The 17,619-nt window shown below is 31.1% G+C and overlaps 2 protein-coding genes across 2 annotated transcripts; one reads left to right on the top strand and one right to left on the bottom strand.

Moving 5' to 3' along the window:
- Positions 1-5,020: 5,020 nt before the first annotated feature.
- On the top strand, positions 5,021-5,919 carry OCT59_026763 (uncharacterized protein; the record flags this gene model as incomplete). The annotated part of the gene is made up of 2 exons (XM_066143421.1): positions 5,021-5,046; positions 5,136-5,919. 2 exons carry the CDS (start codon positions 5,021-5,023, stop codon positions 5,917-5,919), a joined length of 810 nt encoding a protein of 269 aa, XP_065992944.1.
- A 7,958-nt stretch (positions 5,920-13,877) lies between these two features.
- On the bottom strand, positions 13,878-16,399 carry OCT59_026762 (uncharacterized protein; the record flags this gene model as incomplete). Its single annotated transcript, XM_066143420.1, has 5 exons — positions 13,878-14,403; positions 14,465-14,551; positions 14,631-14,754; positions 15,075-15,261; positions 15,743-16,399. The coding sequence occupies 5 exons, from the start codon at positions 16,397-16,399 to the stop codon at positions 13,878-13,880; spliced, it is 1,581 nt and encodes a 526-aa protein (XP_065992943.1).
- Positions 16,400-17,619: the final 1,220 nt, after the last annotated feature.

Raw genomic sequence — 17,619 nt, 5'->3', positions numbered from 1 at the left:
TAAATCCAAATGTAGACCAATTTCTCTCACTGGCTGCTGAAGTTGCGAGTATGGAAAGTATTTAAATGGCTATATCACTAAGAATTGGATATCTTTCTTTCATTAAATTCTACCAGTTAACAGGTTTTTGAATTACATCTCCCACAAATAGCTATGCGCAAAACTTCCTATTTTCCCAACATATTCGGCAAATTCTGTTAAAACTATATCCTTATATTCTTCCCCTACTAAACTTAAAATTTTCTTTTCAATAATAGGATTAAATATGCGTACATTAAGCCAACTATTACGATATCGTGGATCTAATTTATAAGTAACAATGACAACTGGATTGTATAAGAAGTTTTGCCACCGATTTGTGCCAAATTTTTCAACTTCTTCATGAATATTTTCAGGTAAATTAGTATTGTTTTGCACATGTGCTTTAAGTTGCTGATATTTAAAATATGCAGTAGAAAGAAATGTTTCATTTAGGACCCCGGATATCTCTAAAACAGGTCATAAGTCACACTTTCGGCAGATTGGCCCATTTTTCAGGGCTCAAAAAATCGTTTTTTGTAAATATCTCGGCATCCAGTGGTCCAATTTTGATGAGCTTTTTGTTAAATTGTAGAGCTAAATGAGGGCTACAAAATAAAAAAAAGTTCATTAAAATTGAATTACTGGATGCTGAGATATTTACAAAAAACGATTTTTTGAATTTCAGCAAAAAGGGGTGTTTTTGGCCAAAAGTCCATTATGACCTTTATATTAGATATCCAGGGTCCTTTTTATTTCCTTTTAATTTTTTAATAAAAATAGCAAAATTTTCTAAAAAATTTCGAATTTTCCCAAGATCATTCCAAAAAAGTATCACTAGAAATAAGTGACTTCATTCTATCATCAAAATTAAGATAATCCTTAGCAATAGTAGATTGAATAGCTGATTTTGTAAGGAATAACTGGTTAATACAAGAATATAAAGATCCCTATCATGTATCACAAGGTAAAATCAATGCGATTTCCTTTCCATATTTTTTTTTGTAAGCGTCGAAGTGCAGCAAGTATTACTTGGTGAGTAGATAGATCAAGTAGGCATCACTATAATTATAGTGATGCCTACTTGATCTATCTACTTACACCATAGTGATGCCTACTTATAGACCCTATGAAAAAAAATCATCCAATTTTTGTACAATATTTGTTCAAGTCTGTGTGGAAATTATACAATTATTGCAGATTTTTGGATAAAAATAGCTATGAAGTTTTTCAAAGCATATTAAAAGTATGCAATTTTTGTACAACTTAAATTTAGGATATAGAAAATGTTCAATTTTTGTGTGATCTTTATACAGCTTAAATTTAGGATACAGAAAACATTCAATTTTTGTACAATAAAAATTGTGATTATTGTATAACTTGAAAATAGACTTAAATTTAGGATACGGAAAGCAATTTTTGGGTAATCCTACTATACTACTTTCCATCTTACCTGTATGGTTACATTTGACCACTTTTAGGGTCAAATAGATCACTTTTAACCATTACAAATAGATTTTTCTAAGTAAAGTGATTTATGCAGTAAGGTTACACAAAATTCAACTGCATATTTGCTTATAAACGGGCATCTTCCGGACCCATTGGTGAAATTTTTATATCACCTTGTAACTAAAAAAAAGTCAAAACTTTTTATTAAGTTACACAATTAGTTCTGACTGGAATTATAATTTGGCCAGAATTAAGCGGTAAAAATCAACTCTTAAAATTATATATGTTGATCACGTGATCTGATCGTCAAAATAAATATGATGACGCGAAATGTTTTTGTTTATGTTTTTTTAACCTTTTAACTTTTCTTCAGCTTTCTTTTAAGATATCAAGTAAGAAAACTTGTGTTCTTTATCTTTTTATTTTCCTAACTTTTACATTTTAATGTTACTAACTTGCTTTCTAACTTCATACTTTTTTTTTATTACTAACACTAATAATTTACTTTTTAACATTACTAATTTGCTTTCTTCACTAACTTCATACTTTTTTATTACTAACACTAATAATTTACTTTTTAACACTACTAATTTGCTTTCTTCACTAACTTCATACTTTTTTATTTAATACTAATAATTTACTTACACTAATAATTTACTTTCTTTTTTGATACTACTAATTTACTTTCATGTTACTAAGCTAACATACTTTATTTTATTTTATTTTCTTACAAATTTTTATATTTATGATTATATCAAATTTAGTATTTTATTTATGAAATATTGTGTATATTTTTTATATTTTAAGTCAATAAAAATTCATAATTTTACTTTATAAATTGCCTGTTATTACTGTAAAATTTAACCTATAATTCCTAAAATATGGCCTAAAATTTGGCTCAAAAATCACACAATAATTGTATAAATTCAGGTCAAAAATAGGATAATTATTGAATGAATTACCATGCAATAATTGTGTGATTTATTGCAATTTTTAGCACAATTATTGTATGGTCAAATATACAGAAATCGTAGTGAATTTAATTGAATGATTTTTCAACAAAAATCACACAGACTTTTTTCATAGGGAGATATTAATACCTACTTACTTATTTTTACGTGTCTATGCCCCTTCTGATGCTTTATTGCTACCCATCTGTTTTCACTGGTCTGTGACTGTTTGGTCGCTAAACAGGGCGGAGGTTTGTTTTTCCATTTTGAAGCCTTTTAACAATTGTATAAGAGTAAAGTTGGTTTTTCCACTCTTTGACCCTTTTGGTTGCCATATTTGAGGTTGAGGGTGTGGCCCATTTGCTGGCCTTTTAAGTTGCTGAAATGGTGTAAAAAAATCATCGGGTGGCACAGTTAATTTGCGGATCAGATTTTGGCCGGCACTATGGCATAATTTCTGGCCGATCTTTAGGGTGGAATATCTTGGCTTCCTGTGATTAGTTTCGTGCGGTTTTGTGGTCGTTTGAAAGAGAACGTTGAGAGCTTTCCAATGATGCTAAGATCGCATGAATTGGATGCCTGGATGCCAAGTTATTGCGTCCCAAAGTTTTGGAAAAAAATATGGATTATAGTGCTAAGCAAATTAAGCGAATCTATACTGCGCCTTACTGTGCCAGTCACGTGATACTGTTCTGATACCGGAACACCCTCACATAGTTGCTTTGCCATTTCTTGATTGCCGGATGAGGCACCCGGTCATTTAATATCCATCTCTTGGAGTCAAGTGGATTGATACTTCTTTTTGTCTGACGAATTATATATGGGACGAATCTTTCACATCGTAAGAAGTTTGCAGTCCGAGGCTTATTCTCCACACCTTCTAGAATACAGCGCTCATAAATGTCAATAGATAGCTCTTTTTTGATGAGAGATTTTTTGAGACCCTTAGCCTTCTGCCAATATTTTGCGCTCTTGCCTACCCTAGCTGTCATATCATATCTGGCTACATATCTAGGAAGGATAAGTCTTCTTCCAATATTTTATATAATGATTACGAAGAAGACTTATCCTTTTTCGTGTCCCTAGTTTTCGCCTGAGCCTTCCTAGAACTCTTTCTTGTATGGTTGCTATTTTGGGGTATCCCTATGTATGATTACTTTGGGTTATTATTGCATCGATCACTTTGGGGTACTACCACATTGTTTACTTTCTTTTGGCTTGGTGCTGGGCGAAAAAAATATGCTCTGATTTTGGAGCACTATTATCACTACCAGCCAAATAAGTATATTATTGCCCATTCATAATTCCCATATCCTTTTCGTATAGATTCTCAAGGATCACTAGGCGTCTGGCCCTTTTCTTGCCTATTGAAAATAGTATCCAAAAGCAAAACTTTTATTTTTTTTCCCTAATATAATTCTGCATTTGGATACTATTTTTCGCGTATCTTCTCGATGCTTTCTACCTCTCCGACCCCTTTCCTGCCTATCATTGGTGTCTACCCAAAGCTAAAACTTTTCTTTCCTATATATATTTATACTTTGGGTGGCCACCTTTTCGTTACTCTTGTTTCTGCTCCTATTTTCCTCGAACTCTTTCTAGTATGGTTGTGAAAACTATCGGAGGGTTAGGGGAAGGGAAAAAAATATTATAACTTATGCATCGTCTTATAACCAAACTATTGCGCTGGTATATTGGCGGGATGTTGTAAGCATTTCTGAGGTCCGATCATGGTTTAATCTGGGTCGAGGCAGTGTGTATGCGAATTTTTTGGGTGTCCCTAGTGTCCCTAGCGAAAATTTTCTGAAGACACTTTCTAGGGACAACTATGATATCGATTTTGGGGTTTTAAGTTTACTGATTATGTTCTTCTATGATTGTCCCTAGTGTCCCTAGTGTCCTTAGTAAAAGTAAAGTTATAGGAAAAAATTCGAAACTTATCCTATGCTATATATGTATGCTATATGGGTGGTATATAGATACTATATGGATGATATGTGTAATATACATATGCTAAAAAATAAAAAAAGTTTAGAAGTTTCGATTTTTCATAGGGACGTTAGGGACACTAGGGACACCCACCTAGAAGACTTTCCAGAATTCTAAAATCGTCAAAAAGCCTACTTTTTAGCATCCCTGAAGCGTCCCCAGAAAATTTTCGCTAGGGACAACTTTCTAGGGACAACTTAACTTGTTGCAACATTTTATCAAGAGCCTGTTCTAATGCTTCTGGTGTTTGCCCATCCCGAAACATCTTATCCATCTTCTTTTGATGATAATTTGCTTTTGAATGGCATTTACTTACATGCCAATTACAATACCCATATTTTGATGCTGTCGGTCTTATACACCCATCTTGTTTGCATAGAGATCGCTGGCATCTTTTCCAGTGAATACTACACCCTTCTGGTCACGTATTTCCACCTCCACAAACAATTCCTTCATCGGGGAGATACTGGCAAATATATTCGGCTCCTATTTGATATTATTCCGGTTAATTTTTACTGTCTATAATAATATTTATTTTTATTTTAAACTTTTTTACAAGGGTATTATATACCAAATCCCAGGTATACTAAATAACATATCCGAATATTTTTACTATGACCGAACATTCCGAGCTTTCAGAGTTCCTCTCCTCTGACGTCCCGCCCCCTACTATTGTGGATTCAAAGCCTCCAATATTGGTCAATGCCTATACAAAATCCGCGATGATAGTATTAGACCTAGGCATTTTCTAGGCGCGGATAATGCAGATGAAATAGAAGCCATACTCTCTGATCGTAAAGGACATTCTTTACACGAATTTATTGATGGAGATGAGCCACTTCATCCTGTTATAGACTTTGATTTACTAATAGAAACATTAAATGCTATTACCCCTAAGCTTTCAGGCGGTCAGGCAAAAAATATACTTTGTCGTGCCTTCAGAGATACTTGCCTAGAAATATTCCCAGAATGGGATAAAAATACTATGTCTATTGCCGAAAGTAGTAATGAGAAAAAAATATCTCTACATGTCTTAACTTTCGGCATGAGACTTTCAAGTATAACTCAGGTTGCAGTGTTTACTGAGCTTGTTCGTAAAAAACTCCCAGTAGGATTACAGGATAAAGGTATTGTAGACAATATAGCAAATAAAGGATCATTTTCCTTGCGAATACTTGGATCGCCTAAATACAATGAAAAAAACAGGGGTACACATTCGTGTAAAAAAGCAATTTGTCCAAAAGATGGAACTATCTTTGATTTTATGATTCGTCCGCCCAATGATGAATCAGAAGTCATCGACAACAGTCCTCTCTTGGCTGTTCCAGAGACGGAAAGTGTAAAATATGCTAGCATAAGTAATGAGACAACTATAGCTGAATTCGAACTAGTAGAGACATTACTTCAAGAAGCTAGCATTGAAGGGTATAGTCTCTCATATCCATCTGAAAATTTTCCCAACAAATTTCCACTATCACGCATTTCTCCATCGCACTGCCCAATATGTGACTGAGAACATGATAGTGATCATGGATATATTATTCGAAATAAAAAATCCTACAGCTTTTTCTGCTACCGGGCAAACAATGATAGGGAACCTGGCTCTAGAAAACCTTCGAAAAAGCTTACTATTAGTGAAACTGCCTTGGATCGAGAACAAAAGCTCCTAAGTCCTACAAAACTAGACCGATCCAGCATTTCTAACCCAAATGACCGTTTCGTATAGGGGGATTTAATTGATATGAGCACCTCTGGGCGAAAATTTTCTCGTAATGAGATTTATGATGCAATTCAGGCAACAGTTGCCTGTATTCAAATAACATCAAGATTATGGGTACTCAAGACAGAGGATACAAATGGTGGGCTTTATTTTGTTATGGCGCTAAAACTAGATCTTGCCAAGTATGAAGTTAACTTAGTTGAGCTAGGAGGAGAGCCAGTGAAGTTAATTAATTTAATAGATCGGGCGGTTACCAAAGGTCTAATCCTTTACCACAATATTAATTTTCTTCCATATCTGCTAAATACTCCAGCTTATGATACAAAGTTCTTTAATCTTTTCATAGGATTTTTGGCTAAGCCAGCGCCAGAAATTAATAAAGAAATTATGGATCCGATTCTCTGGCATGTGAAGAACGTAATCTGTAGTGGGGATAAAAGGCTTAACGAATATATCTGGAACTGGTGGGCATATTTAGTTCAGAAGCCAGAGAAGAAACCCTGAACTATCTTAGTTCTTAAATCTACATTATAACAGTGCGGGAAAAATATCATCACTGATTTTATTGGTGATAAAGTCTTGGAGTCACACTTCCATTTCGCAACGTCAGATCTGGAGAAAATTCTTGGGCGTTTTAATAGTGCCATCCAAGCTCAAAAGCTTATTGTTATGAATGAGACTGGGATATCTAATGGGAAATGGCATAGATTTAACGGGCATCTCAAATCACTCATAACAGAACGAATGGTAGCTATAGAACACAAAGGCCTTGAAACTATACGAATAAATGATTATGCTGGGTATATGGTTACAAGCAATCAGGATGCCCTGCTCAAAATAGATATAGGGGATTCTCGTATAGTCTGTTTTGATGTCTCTGCATGCTGTAGAGGCAATATACCATATTTTGACCGGCTAGGTGAAATTCTAGACCATCCTGATGCACCAGAAGTAGTAATGTCATACCTTCTTAGCCGTAACTTAACAAATTGGAGTCCAGGAAAAATTCCTATAACCAAAATGAAGATAGAAACAATGCGAAGACAACTTCCTAATCCTATTCGATTTATAATTGATTATATTCTACCTTGGCCTGAAAATTGTATTAATAGGTTTAGTTGTAAAAAGGTATACCAGGATTATCTTGAATGGTGTGAGTGTAATGGAGAGAAGCCATTGGCTAAGAAGGATGCTGGAACTAAATTTTCACTAATTAGTATTGATTGGATACGTTCACGAGATAATGGAGTAAGAGTATATCAGTATATACTTGACCGCTCCAAGATCGTAGCCAAGCTCCGTGAATCTGGCCTAGGTGATATGGAAGAATTTTCTGACACACTTCAAGATGACATACCCACAAACAAGGGATCCCAGAATGAGACCACAGACATACCTATATTCAATGTGCCAGAAACTATTCCTCAGAAAGTAATCCCGCCTCGGCCAAAAAAGAACACGCCTTTATCTAATACCAGTAAAGATAGGAAGGCCAGTAATCAGGACGAATCAACCCAGCTTCTTTTCGACTATGTAGCAGAAGATACACGTGCTCCGGTCGCCTCAACATCTGGCACATCCAAGACTTCCAAACCACCTGACCAAGTAATGGATAAACCTGAGCCTATTTCTGGGGTAGTGGATACATCAGGAAATTTTATAGCGCGAAAAATTGCGTAAGTTTACGATTTTGTAAGTTTATGAAAGTTTATGGCATAATATTTCAAAAAATTTCAAAATATTACGTAAGTTTACAATTTCGTAAGATTTATGTGATATTACGGTTAAAATATTACGTAAGTTTACAATATCGTAAGATTTACGCAATATTACGGTCAAAATATTCTGCAAATTTACGAAACTGTAAACCTGCGTAATATTACGGTTGAAATATTTCGAAAATTTACGAAACTGTAAACCTGCGTAATATTACGGTTGAAATATTTCGAAAATTTACGAAACTGTAAACCTGCGTAATATTACGGTTGAAATATTTCGAAAATTTACGAGACTGTAAATCTGCGTAATATTACGGTTAAAATATTTCGAAAATTTACGAAACTGTAAACCTGCGTAATATTACGGTTGAAATATTTCGAAAATTTACGAGACTGTAAACCTGCGTAATATTACGGTTGAAATATTTCGAAAATTTACGAGACTGTAAACCTGCGTAATATTCCGTTTCGAAAATTTACGAGATTGTAAACTGCGTATGCAGTAGAACGTATACAAGGGCATGTGATACTATTGAATAATCAAAAATAATATAAACACCTTTTCTTTTATATAAACACCTTTTTTTTTAAGTTTGGGAAAGCAAATTTATTTTTATTTACGAATTTTTTATTATTTACAATTTTTATGTTAAAAATTAAAGTAAATTCTAATTTTTATTATAACTTAATAAAAAAATATACATTTGATACTTGTTCGCTACTATTTTATAAAATAGTACCCAGGCTGTACGGCGTGGACGTCAGTATCAGTCACAGCCCAAAAAAAACGTGAGTCTCCAGCCGATATTTGGTACGGACTGGGCTACGCTCTCGACTTAATAAATAAAAAAATAAAAATAATTATCTTACGATACGTAGGTAAGTTTCTCCTTCTCCTACGATCATCACGCGTATCTAAAATTGATCAAATTTATCAAATTTAAAATGTGAACGTAAAATAGAATGTAATATTAATTATAAAATTTTATTATAGTATAATTACCCGGCCTCTCCCAAAATCTCGTTCTAAATTCGCGATAATATCTTTGGCCGGTACGCGTCCACAGCCGCCGCCCAGGCCGATCAGGGGTACCATTACGATAAAGGACATAGTTCTAAATATCAAAATCAGTTTGAATATTCGGTAAATACATTTAATTTAAATGAATGTAATTTTATTTATTTACTTACATGGTAATCCCTGACGAGGTTCCTCCACTTTTGGCTGCACTGTTACCCGGAAACCCTCGTTCGAAATATTCTATTTATTCTGATTCAATTAAATGGATTGGTTAATTTGAATTTAAATTCTTTCTTAAAGAAAATTATAGATATTAGTCATATGAACCTATTGGCAACAGAGTCCCAAAAATCATGGCGGCTTCTACCATTAATATTATGGTAGGCGCGGTTTCTGTCGCGGCGTATGTCGACAAGTTCGTCCATCATAGCCCAGTTCCAATGGACGTTATAGGAACGACGACGTGTTTGGCAAGGCATTATTAGATTTGATTTTATTTTTATAATTTGATTTTGGGATGAGTAAAAATTTGAAAGAAAGTCGTAAAATGTCACTTTAAATAAAATTTGAACAATACCTCTTTGGTTTGATTTTATTTCTCGTTTCAATTAAAATTTAATTTATTAGACTTTTCATCATTAAACATATTAATTAAATCTCATGCGGATATGGATTATCTAAATATAAATATCATGATTCTAAATATAGATATAAATCACTTAATTTATTTTAATTTTTTTTTTAAAAAAAAAAATCTTAGTTTGATTTCAATTAAAAATAATTAAATCATGTACATGTTTTGGTTATTTAAATATAAATATCAATATATTATATTTAAAAATAAAACAATTTATTATTAGCACATTCTATTGAATTTTTAAAAAAAAATCATCAATATATCATATTTAAAAATAAAACAATTATATTCTGATTAAATATTTTGCGTACATTTCTTAAAAAAATCATAAAAAAAATCTTGTACGTCGTACATGCAATTACTAAATATCATCCCCTTGTGATAAATAAAAAATTACGCAACACAAATTCAACACAAACTCAACACAAATTTAACAAATTTAACGAAATTTGGCCAAAATTAACAAATTTTTTACCAGAATTATCAACACAAATTGAACACAAATTTCAGTCACGATTTATTTATGTCACGCCCGTGTTGTTAATAATTAAATAAATAAATCTGCATTTTATTTATGATATGGAAAACGTGACCATAAATTCTTTTAAGGATACAATTTTATTAAAATAAATCAAAACTCCTATATCAAGTGACTAAAAAATATATTTATTTACGAAATATTCATTTTATTTATCAAATCGGGGTACTATGTGAACGACACCATGTATAGACTCTATAGCTACAAAGTTATATAATTCTATCAATTTTAAGTGAGGACATCCATATAAATATGGGTTCCTTTTAGATTTAAAATCGTACCATTGAATTAATGCGAGATTTAGCGGTGGGTCTGTTAATACTTCTGCTAACAATAAGGCCTATAAATAATAAATATTTATTAATACTTTTATAATAAATTATTACATAAATTGGAAAAATACCTGTCCATAACAAAGTCCTTTGTCTGACTTTGCTGAAACTTGGAGTTTACAATCGATATTGATTAGATATTGCAATGATATCATTACGATATCATTACGATATTTTGATAAAAAATAGATTCGACGTCGTTAAGTTAGTCGTAACTATATTTATTCGACATTGATTAGTTCGATATCTCTGCGATATCGCAGCGATCATTATGCGATGTAAATATTATCACGTAATCACATCGTAGTGATGTCGTATTAACATTGAATTAATATTACAAAAATATTTGACATTTATTTGATATCGTAACCATGTCGTATTAACATTGAATTAATATTACAAAAATATTTGACATTTATTTGATATCGTAACCATGTCGTATTAACATTGAATTAATATTACAAAATATTTGACATTTTATTTGATATCGTAACCACATCGTAGTGATATCATATTAACATCGAATTAATATTGCAAAAATATTTTACATCTATTTGATATCGTAACCACATCGTAGTGATGTCGTATTAACATTGAATTAATATTACAAAATATTTGACATTTTATTTGATATCGTAATCACATCGTATTGATATCATATTAACATCGAATTAATATTCAAAAATATTTTATCTATTTGATATCGTAACCACATCGTAGTGATGTCGTATTAATATTGAATTAATATTACAAAATATTTGACATTTTATTTGATATCGTAACCACATCGTAGTGATATCATATTAACATCGAATTAATATTGCAAAATATTTGACATTTTATTTGATATCGTAACCACATCGTAGCCATATCGTAGTGATATCATATTAACATCGAATTAATATTGCAAAAATATTAAAAATATTTTACATCTATTTGATATCGTAGCCACATCGTAGTGATGTCGTATTAACATTGAATTAATATTACAATTTTATTTGATATCGTAACTACATCATAATAATATCATATTAATATCGAATTAATATTACAAAAAATGTTTTACATTTATTTAATATCGTAACTACATCGTAATGATATTATATTAACACCGAATTAACATCACAAAAATATTTTTATTGTAATATATGTTTATTATTTATTATACATTAATAATAATAATTTTTTATTAGTGGATTATTATGGGTGAGTGGAGTACGTTTCTTTTCTTCCTTTTTTTTTATTCTTTTCTTCTCTTTTTTATTCTTTTCTTCTCGTATGTGAGTGGATGGATACGTCATTTTCAATTTTAAAATATATATATATATATATATAAAAAATAAAAAAAACAATCATGATTAATAAAATGTACTCTTTGTAAAATATATTTAAAATTTAATACATAACCTTGGGATAATAGTTAGAGCAGGTAATTCCGGGATTTTGTAAAGAATAATAAAAATGATAATATTTTTAAGTTAGTTCTTTCTTTAAATTTTTTTGAAAGTGTTTTGTTTCTTAAAATCATAATATTGTAAAAAAATGCTGGTTGCTACGACTGACGGACAACGACAAATTGTCAGGCTACCCCCGGACAAAGTAATTGGAAGGCGGAAAATGCCATAAATATCCAGCCCTATTTTACAACATTTTCTTCCAGGCTAAAGCAAATATTACAAAAGAAATTGCAAATATATTTAACAAGCAATAGATACATGGCCGTTGAAAAATATATTCACACTTCATATTGTAATACCACAGTCTAACAAAGAAATTGCAAATATATTTAACAAGCAATAGATACATGGCCGTTGAAAAATATATTCACATTTATACCACAGTCTAACAAAAAAATACTCAAACCACAACATATTGTAAAAAAAATATGAAAAATACGCGTATATCCTATTTTCATACCTTGCTTAACAGCTCCACTATTTATTTAAAAAACGGCTTTTTTTCTCTTTTGTATGTGGGTAGGTGGGTACATTTTTCCTTTCTTTTATTCTTTTCTTTCGTATGTGAGTGGCGGGTACATTTTCTTTTCTTTATTCTTGCTTTTATTCTTGCTTTTCGTATGTGGGTGTCTTACTATGTTGAATATATAAACTAAAGTGTCCCAAAGTATTGTTAATATTGTAAAAAGATAATTAAAGTATACTTTAAAAAGAGACGAACTAAAATACCGTAAAGTATTAATATAAAAGACAAGAGAAAAGCGTATTTTTGAAAATAAACAAAAAAAATCTCATTAATAAACGCGAATTTTAGCTATTTTTAGATATCACATGCATGATATCACATGCATGTAATTAAAGTGATTTTAATTGGTTAATTTTAATTTATTATTACATCATGCATATGATTTTATTGGTTAAAATTTTATACGATACAAATTAAAATAATTATTTTATTATATTTATATAATTAATATAATTATATGGCTGTAAAATAAAAATTATTTTTTATCCAAATTCTATTTGTAGTATCATGATTTGGTAGTTGGCACCTTTCTGAATTACAATTATGAATAAAATGTACTTTTTGAACATTATCTATTACAGTAATTGGAAAAATACGTCTCCATTTATCTCCTGTTGCTTGGAGACGGTAAAGTGGACATTTTAATACTGAATGTTCAACCATAGTATCTTCAAACCAATCTACAACAATAAATGCATAATATTTGTTATTGTTACCCTTATGTTGAAAGATACCTTTGATTATTGCATAAGATTCTTCATGATCTTCTTCATAAATTGCGATAAAATCATCGAGATGTAGGTGAACTTTTGAAAGGATACCATTTTCTTTTTCAATCATATATGATGCAAATTTGTACCAACTAATTGAAGAGTTTATAAGTGCCGCCTCAAACTTCATATCCACATAAGATAAAAACAATTCAGTTTTAAAATTATGTAAAGTTAAAAAGAAGTTTATCACGTTCCTGCTTTGGCATTCTTTTTTTTAATGAAATATTGGAAATAAAGTTTACTGGAGATATAACTAAATTAAAAGATTAGTAAATATAAATATCAAACATGTACTATTATATGCAATAAAATACTTACTTTTTGTATCATCATCATCGTCTTGAACTTGTTCAGTTGCTTCAGTTGAATATTTATCTTCTGTAACATACCAATTTAAAAATAATTGTCCAAAATTTGAATTTGTAAATCCAGTACAAGATCTATTAAATCTTGGATCAATACCACCATCTGCTAAATGTCGAATTGCAAATAAAGTATTGTAACGCTTTAATAAATCTAAATCTATGTTTTTGCAATTAGTTTTTGGTACCATCACCTTAAAAATACGATGGACCATTTCTTTTATACCAACTTGGGTATTAATAAGTGTTCCAAAGGTTTTAGCATGCATCAAAAGATGCATATTAACGTGTATGTTTGGTAAATTAACAAAATTTACAAAAACCTATAAAAAGTAAAATATTGTTAATTATTTGAAATTATTCCACATTTCAATATCAAATTTGTAACTATACCTTTAGAAGGATTGAAAACTCTTCTTCAAGACATTGTTGCAATTCCTCATAGCTATCTGATGTAAATTTCTTGTTAAAAACCGCTTTCATAGTTTTTGCAACATGTATCCAACAAGATATAATAATTTTTGGAACTGAACTAACTCGAAATGCATCAATTCTTTGTTGAATCATGGCTGTTTCATTACGTTTGATACTTGATTCTTTTAAAAACTGGTTTAACAAAAATGGCATAATCATAGCTAATCTAAGTAAATCCGACATCATAAAACTATTGTAGTGAGTAATCGGATTTGGTAAGCGAGACCATCTTTTTGGAATTTCAAAATTTTTCCAAATTTCGATAAAATTATCTTCTCCTTCTCGTGAAAATAATTCACAAGTTAATTTTAGTAGCCGCCCAATCTTTCCTGCAGTCGCATGATAAACATCCTGCGGCGTCTGTAAATGTCTTTCCCTTTTTAATTTATCTAAAATACTAGGTAATGATCGTAAACCATATTCCGTACAAAGTTGATCTCTTCGACATTATAGTCTCGTAGAAATTTTTAAGATTTCTTCGTCTGTAATATGATGATAACGTAATGTTGTTACGATATCCTGATTGTGAAGCACTCAATGATTCTTTAGTAGTTTTACAAGTACGACAACCCTTATTTGCATTATGTCTAAATTTATTTTTTAAAAAATTTTAATAGTTGTCATAAAATTATATTATTATATTATTAAGCTAAGTTGAAAAAATACCTTAGTACTCCTGTCATATCGTTACCTTGAGGTAAATCTGCCGTAACAACGCCTAAACCAGCAATTATCCATGCATCTTGTCCTTGGACAGTCATCACCTTTCCTTTCTCTAATTCCTTCATTTCTGAAATGAATGGTATCATAAATTCGCAAATTTTCCTCCAAATGATAAACCCAATAACAAAATGGTTCTTTATTAGCTTCTTTGATGTGCTGGCATATTTCCAAACTGTACATAAACACCACCTAGAGAATGGTATACATTTCTAAATGTACCAAAATCATCATAATAAAGATCTAAAAACAGCTTATAGATTGGCATAGATGATGATGGTGGATTTCTAATAGAAATGTAATCAGATGGATGTAGGTATGAAAGCTTTACATTACGAACGTGCCAACGGTCATTACATTTATAAATTATTTCACTAATCCGCAATGAACCATCAGGAATATTTTGATGTTGAAACATCATCAATATAGTTACTTTTTCTAAAATTTGAGAAGTCATTATAATTAAAAATCGTTCGTCTTGTAACCATACTTCACCGGTAATAAAACGACGTTGTCTTGGTAACCCTTTTAAATTTCCGGGTAAATCACTATATTCCAAAATTTTTTGAATTCGTAACTGATAATATCCATCATGATTTTTTAAAATTGATCTTAATCTTCCAAGTTTTTTTTGACCATTATCATCATGATAGTAAACAAAATCACCAGATCGGTACAATACTATTTATTAAAAATAAATAACTTTAATAAATATTATCAATGATAATAAATTATAATTGTATCAAAGTGTATTAATTTATAACCTTCTGATATTAATATTTCGTGTTGTCCAAAAAAGTGGGGATTCCCCATAAATTTCCATGCCAAAATTCTGATTTTTCTTCAGAATTAATGCTGGGTCCAAAATACATATGCTTCATTAGCATCGGATTATTAAGAACACGCCATATAATTTCACTAATTGAGAGTTGATACGAAGGTTTTGATCCTCGTGAGGTTGATGGAGTTTTTTTTGGTGAAATTTTAATAGACTTTGTTATTATTGGTAGGAGAGGAAGACGTTTTCTCCATGATTGGAATCTTCAGATATTTTTTACCACATGGGTAGGTTCAAATTGAGAATTGTGAATGATATCGACAAGATCTTCATATGCTTTCGTAGAAACATTATGTTTCTGAAGCCAGCAAAATAATGGCGTAGTTGTATAATTATCAAAGTACGGTGCAAATTGACCATTGCAGAACGGTATCTTGTCTTCATCTAACGCTTCAACGATTTGATGTATTTCTTCCTCTTCGTTATTACGTTCCTCTTCATCGTTATTACGTTCCTCTTCCACTTGATTATTATTATCATCATTATTACCTTCATCCTCCTCCTCTTCGTCATTGTTTTCATTATTATCTTCCTCCTCTTCCTCCTCTTCATAATTGTATTCGTTATCACTTTCTTCTTCCTCTTCAGTATCAGATGAATTGACATTATCTTGCGAAAATATCATCTCATCATTGTAGTCTTGAGGATTAATTGATCCATATGCATTATCGTCATCATTAATGTCTTGAAAACTTAAATCATCTTTATGATCATACTGAAAGTCCATGTCATCATTATCATTATCAGGTGAACGTACAGGCGAACGAATTGCCACTCTCTCGTCAGAATCTGTTGTCTCATTAGGTTTGCTGTAAGAAAACCGATTTCGAATTCGAATTGGCTCTATTGGCTTGTTGTGACTATATCGTCTTCTCATCTTTATAACAATTTAAAATAATTCAAATTTAATTAGAATTTTATAAATTCAATTAGAACTAAATTTATTAAATACTATTAGTGTGTCGGCAAAAAAAAAAATGCAATTAAGTAATCAATTCGGTTAAATTACTGCCGATTTGGCTACATAAAATTTAGGGTCAATTATACCGGCTGTATATGGTTAATGACAATTGGTATGACAAATAATATTATCGAAAATAGTCATTTATTGAATGAAAATAAAATAAAATATATAATAATATAAAACATAATAATAAAATAAAATAAAACATATAATAATATAAACATAATAATAATTAAATAAAATAAAACATATAATAAAATAAAACATATAATAATAAAATAAAATAAAACATAATATTAAAATAAAATAAAATATATTAAAATAATAAAATAAAAAATAAAAAATCAATAACGTCGGTGAGAGCGCCCGCGCTCTCGGTGGTAGGGAGATCGAGAACGAGAGCGCCTGCGCTCTCGGTGGTGAGGAGATCGAGAACGAGAGCGCCTGCGCTCTTGGTGGTAGTAGGGGGATCGGGAGCGAGAGCGCCTGCGCTCTCTATACTCGTATGTCCTACGATCCATCCTATTTCTCCGGGCGGCCCAAACTAATGCTTAAAACAAAGCAAGTATTAATATAAATGCAATGAATTAATGAAAAAATCAGTTAAATAATAAATACTTACGCTCCACTTTCCAAAACTCGTCAGAGAGTTCCTGGTGGAATCTCTCGTCATGCAAAGTCGGGGTACGAGTGGGATATCCTTCAGGATTTCTGTTTATTAATCTCTCTAAATTCTCGTACCTCGACTTTAGCGCATTCCATTTCTCTCTACATTGTTTTCTAGTTGGCCTAAATATGTGGTTGTTTCATATATCACGAGCAATTCCACGCCATAATTGGTTTTGGTCATGTAATCTCGTTGTGGTGAATAAGGGCTGATAGGCCCGACGACGCTGAATTAAGGTCAAAGCAGCGTCATCGGGCCATTGAATGTATACTGAAAGATTTGCGTTTAAGTTTAATGCTGCCATTATTAAATATTATTAGTTTGATGGGGAAAATGTCAAGAAAAGGCTCTATATTTATAATAAATTTATTATGATTTCTTTGAGTTTATTTTTACGATCTTGTCTAAATTTTTTAGTTCTAATGCAATCATCCTTAATTAATTTATTTAACATTGAATACACACA

Source organism: Rhizophagus irregularis, chromosome 6, assembly GCF_026210795.1.
Source record: "Rhizophagus irregularis chromosome 6, complete sequence".
Lineage (NCBI taxonomy): Eukaryota > Fungi > Glomeromycota > Glomeromycetes > Glomerales > Glomeraceae > Rhizophagus > Rhizophagus irregularis.
Note: the sequence above shows the minus strand (reverse complement) of the source record. Positions and strands in the feature narration are given on the sequence as shown.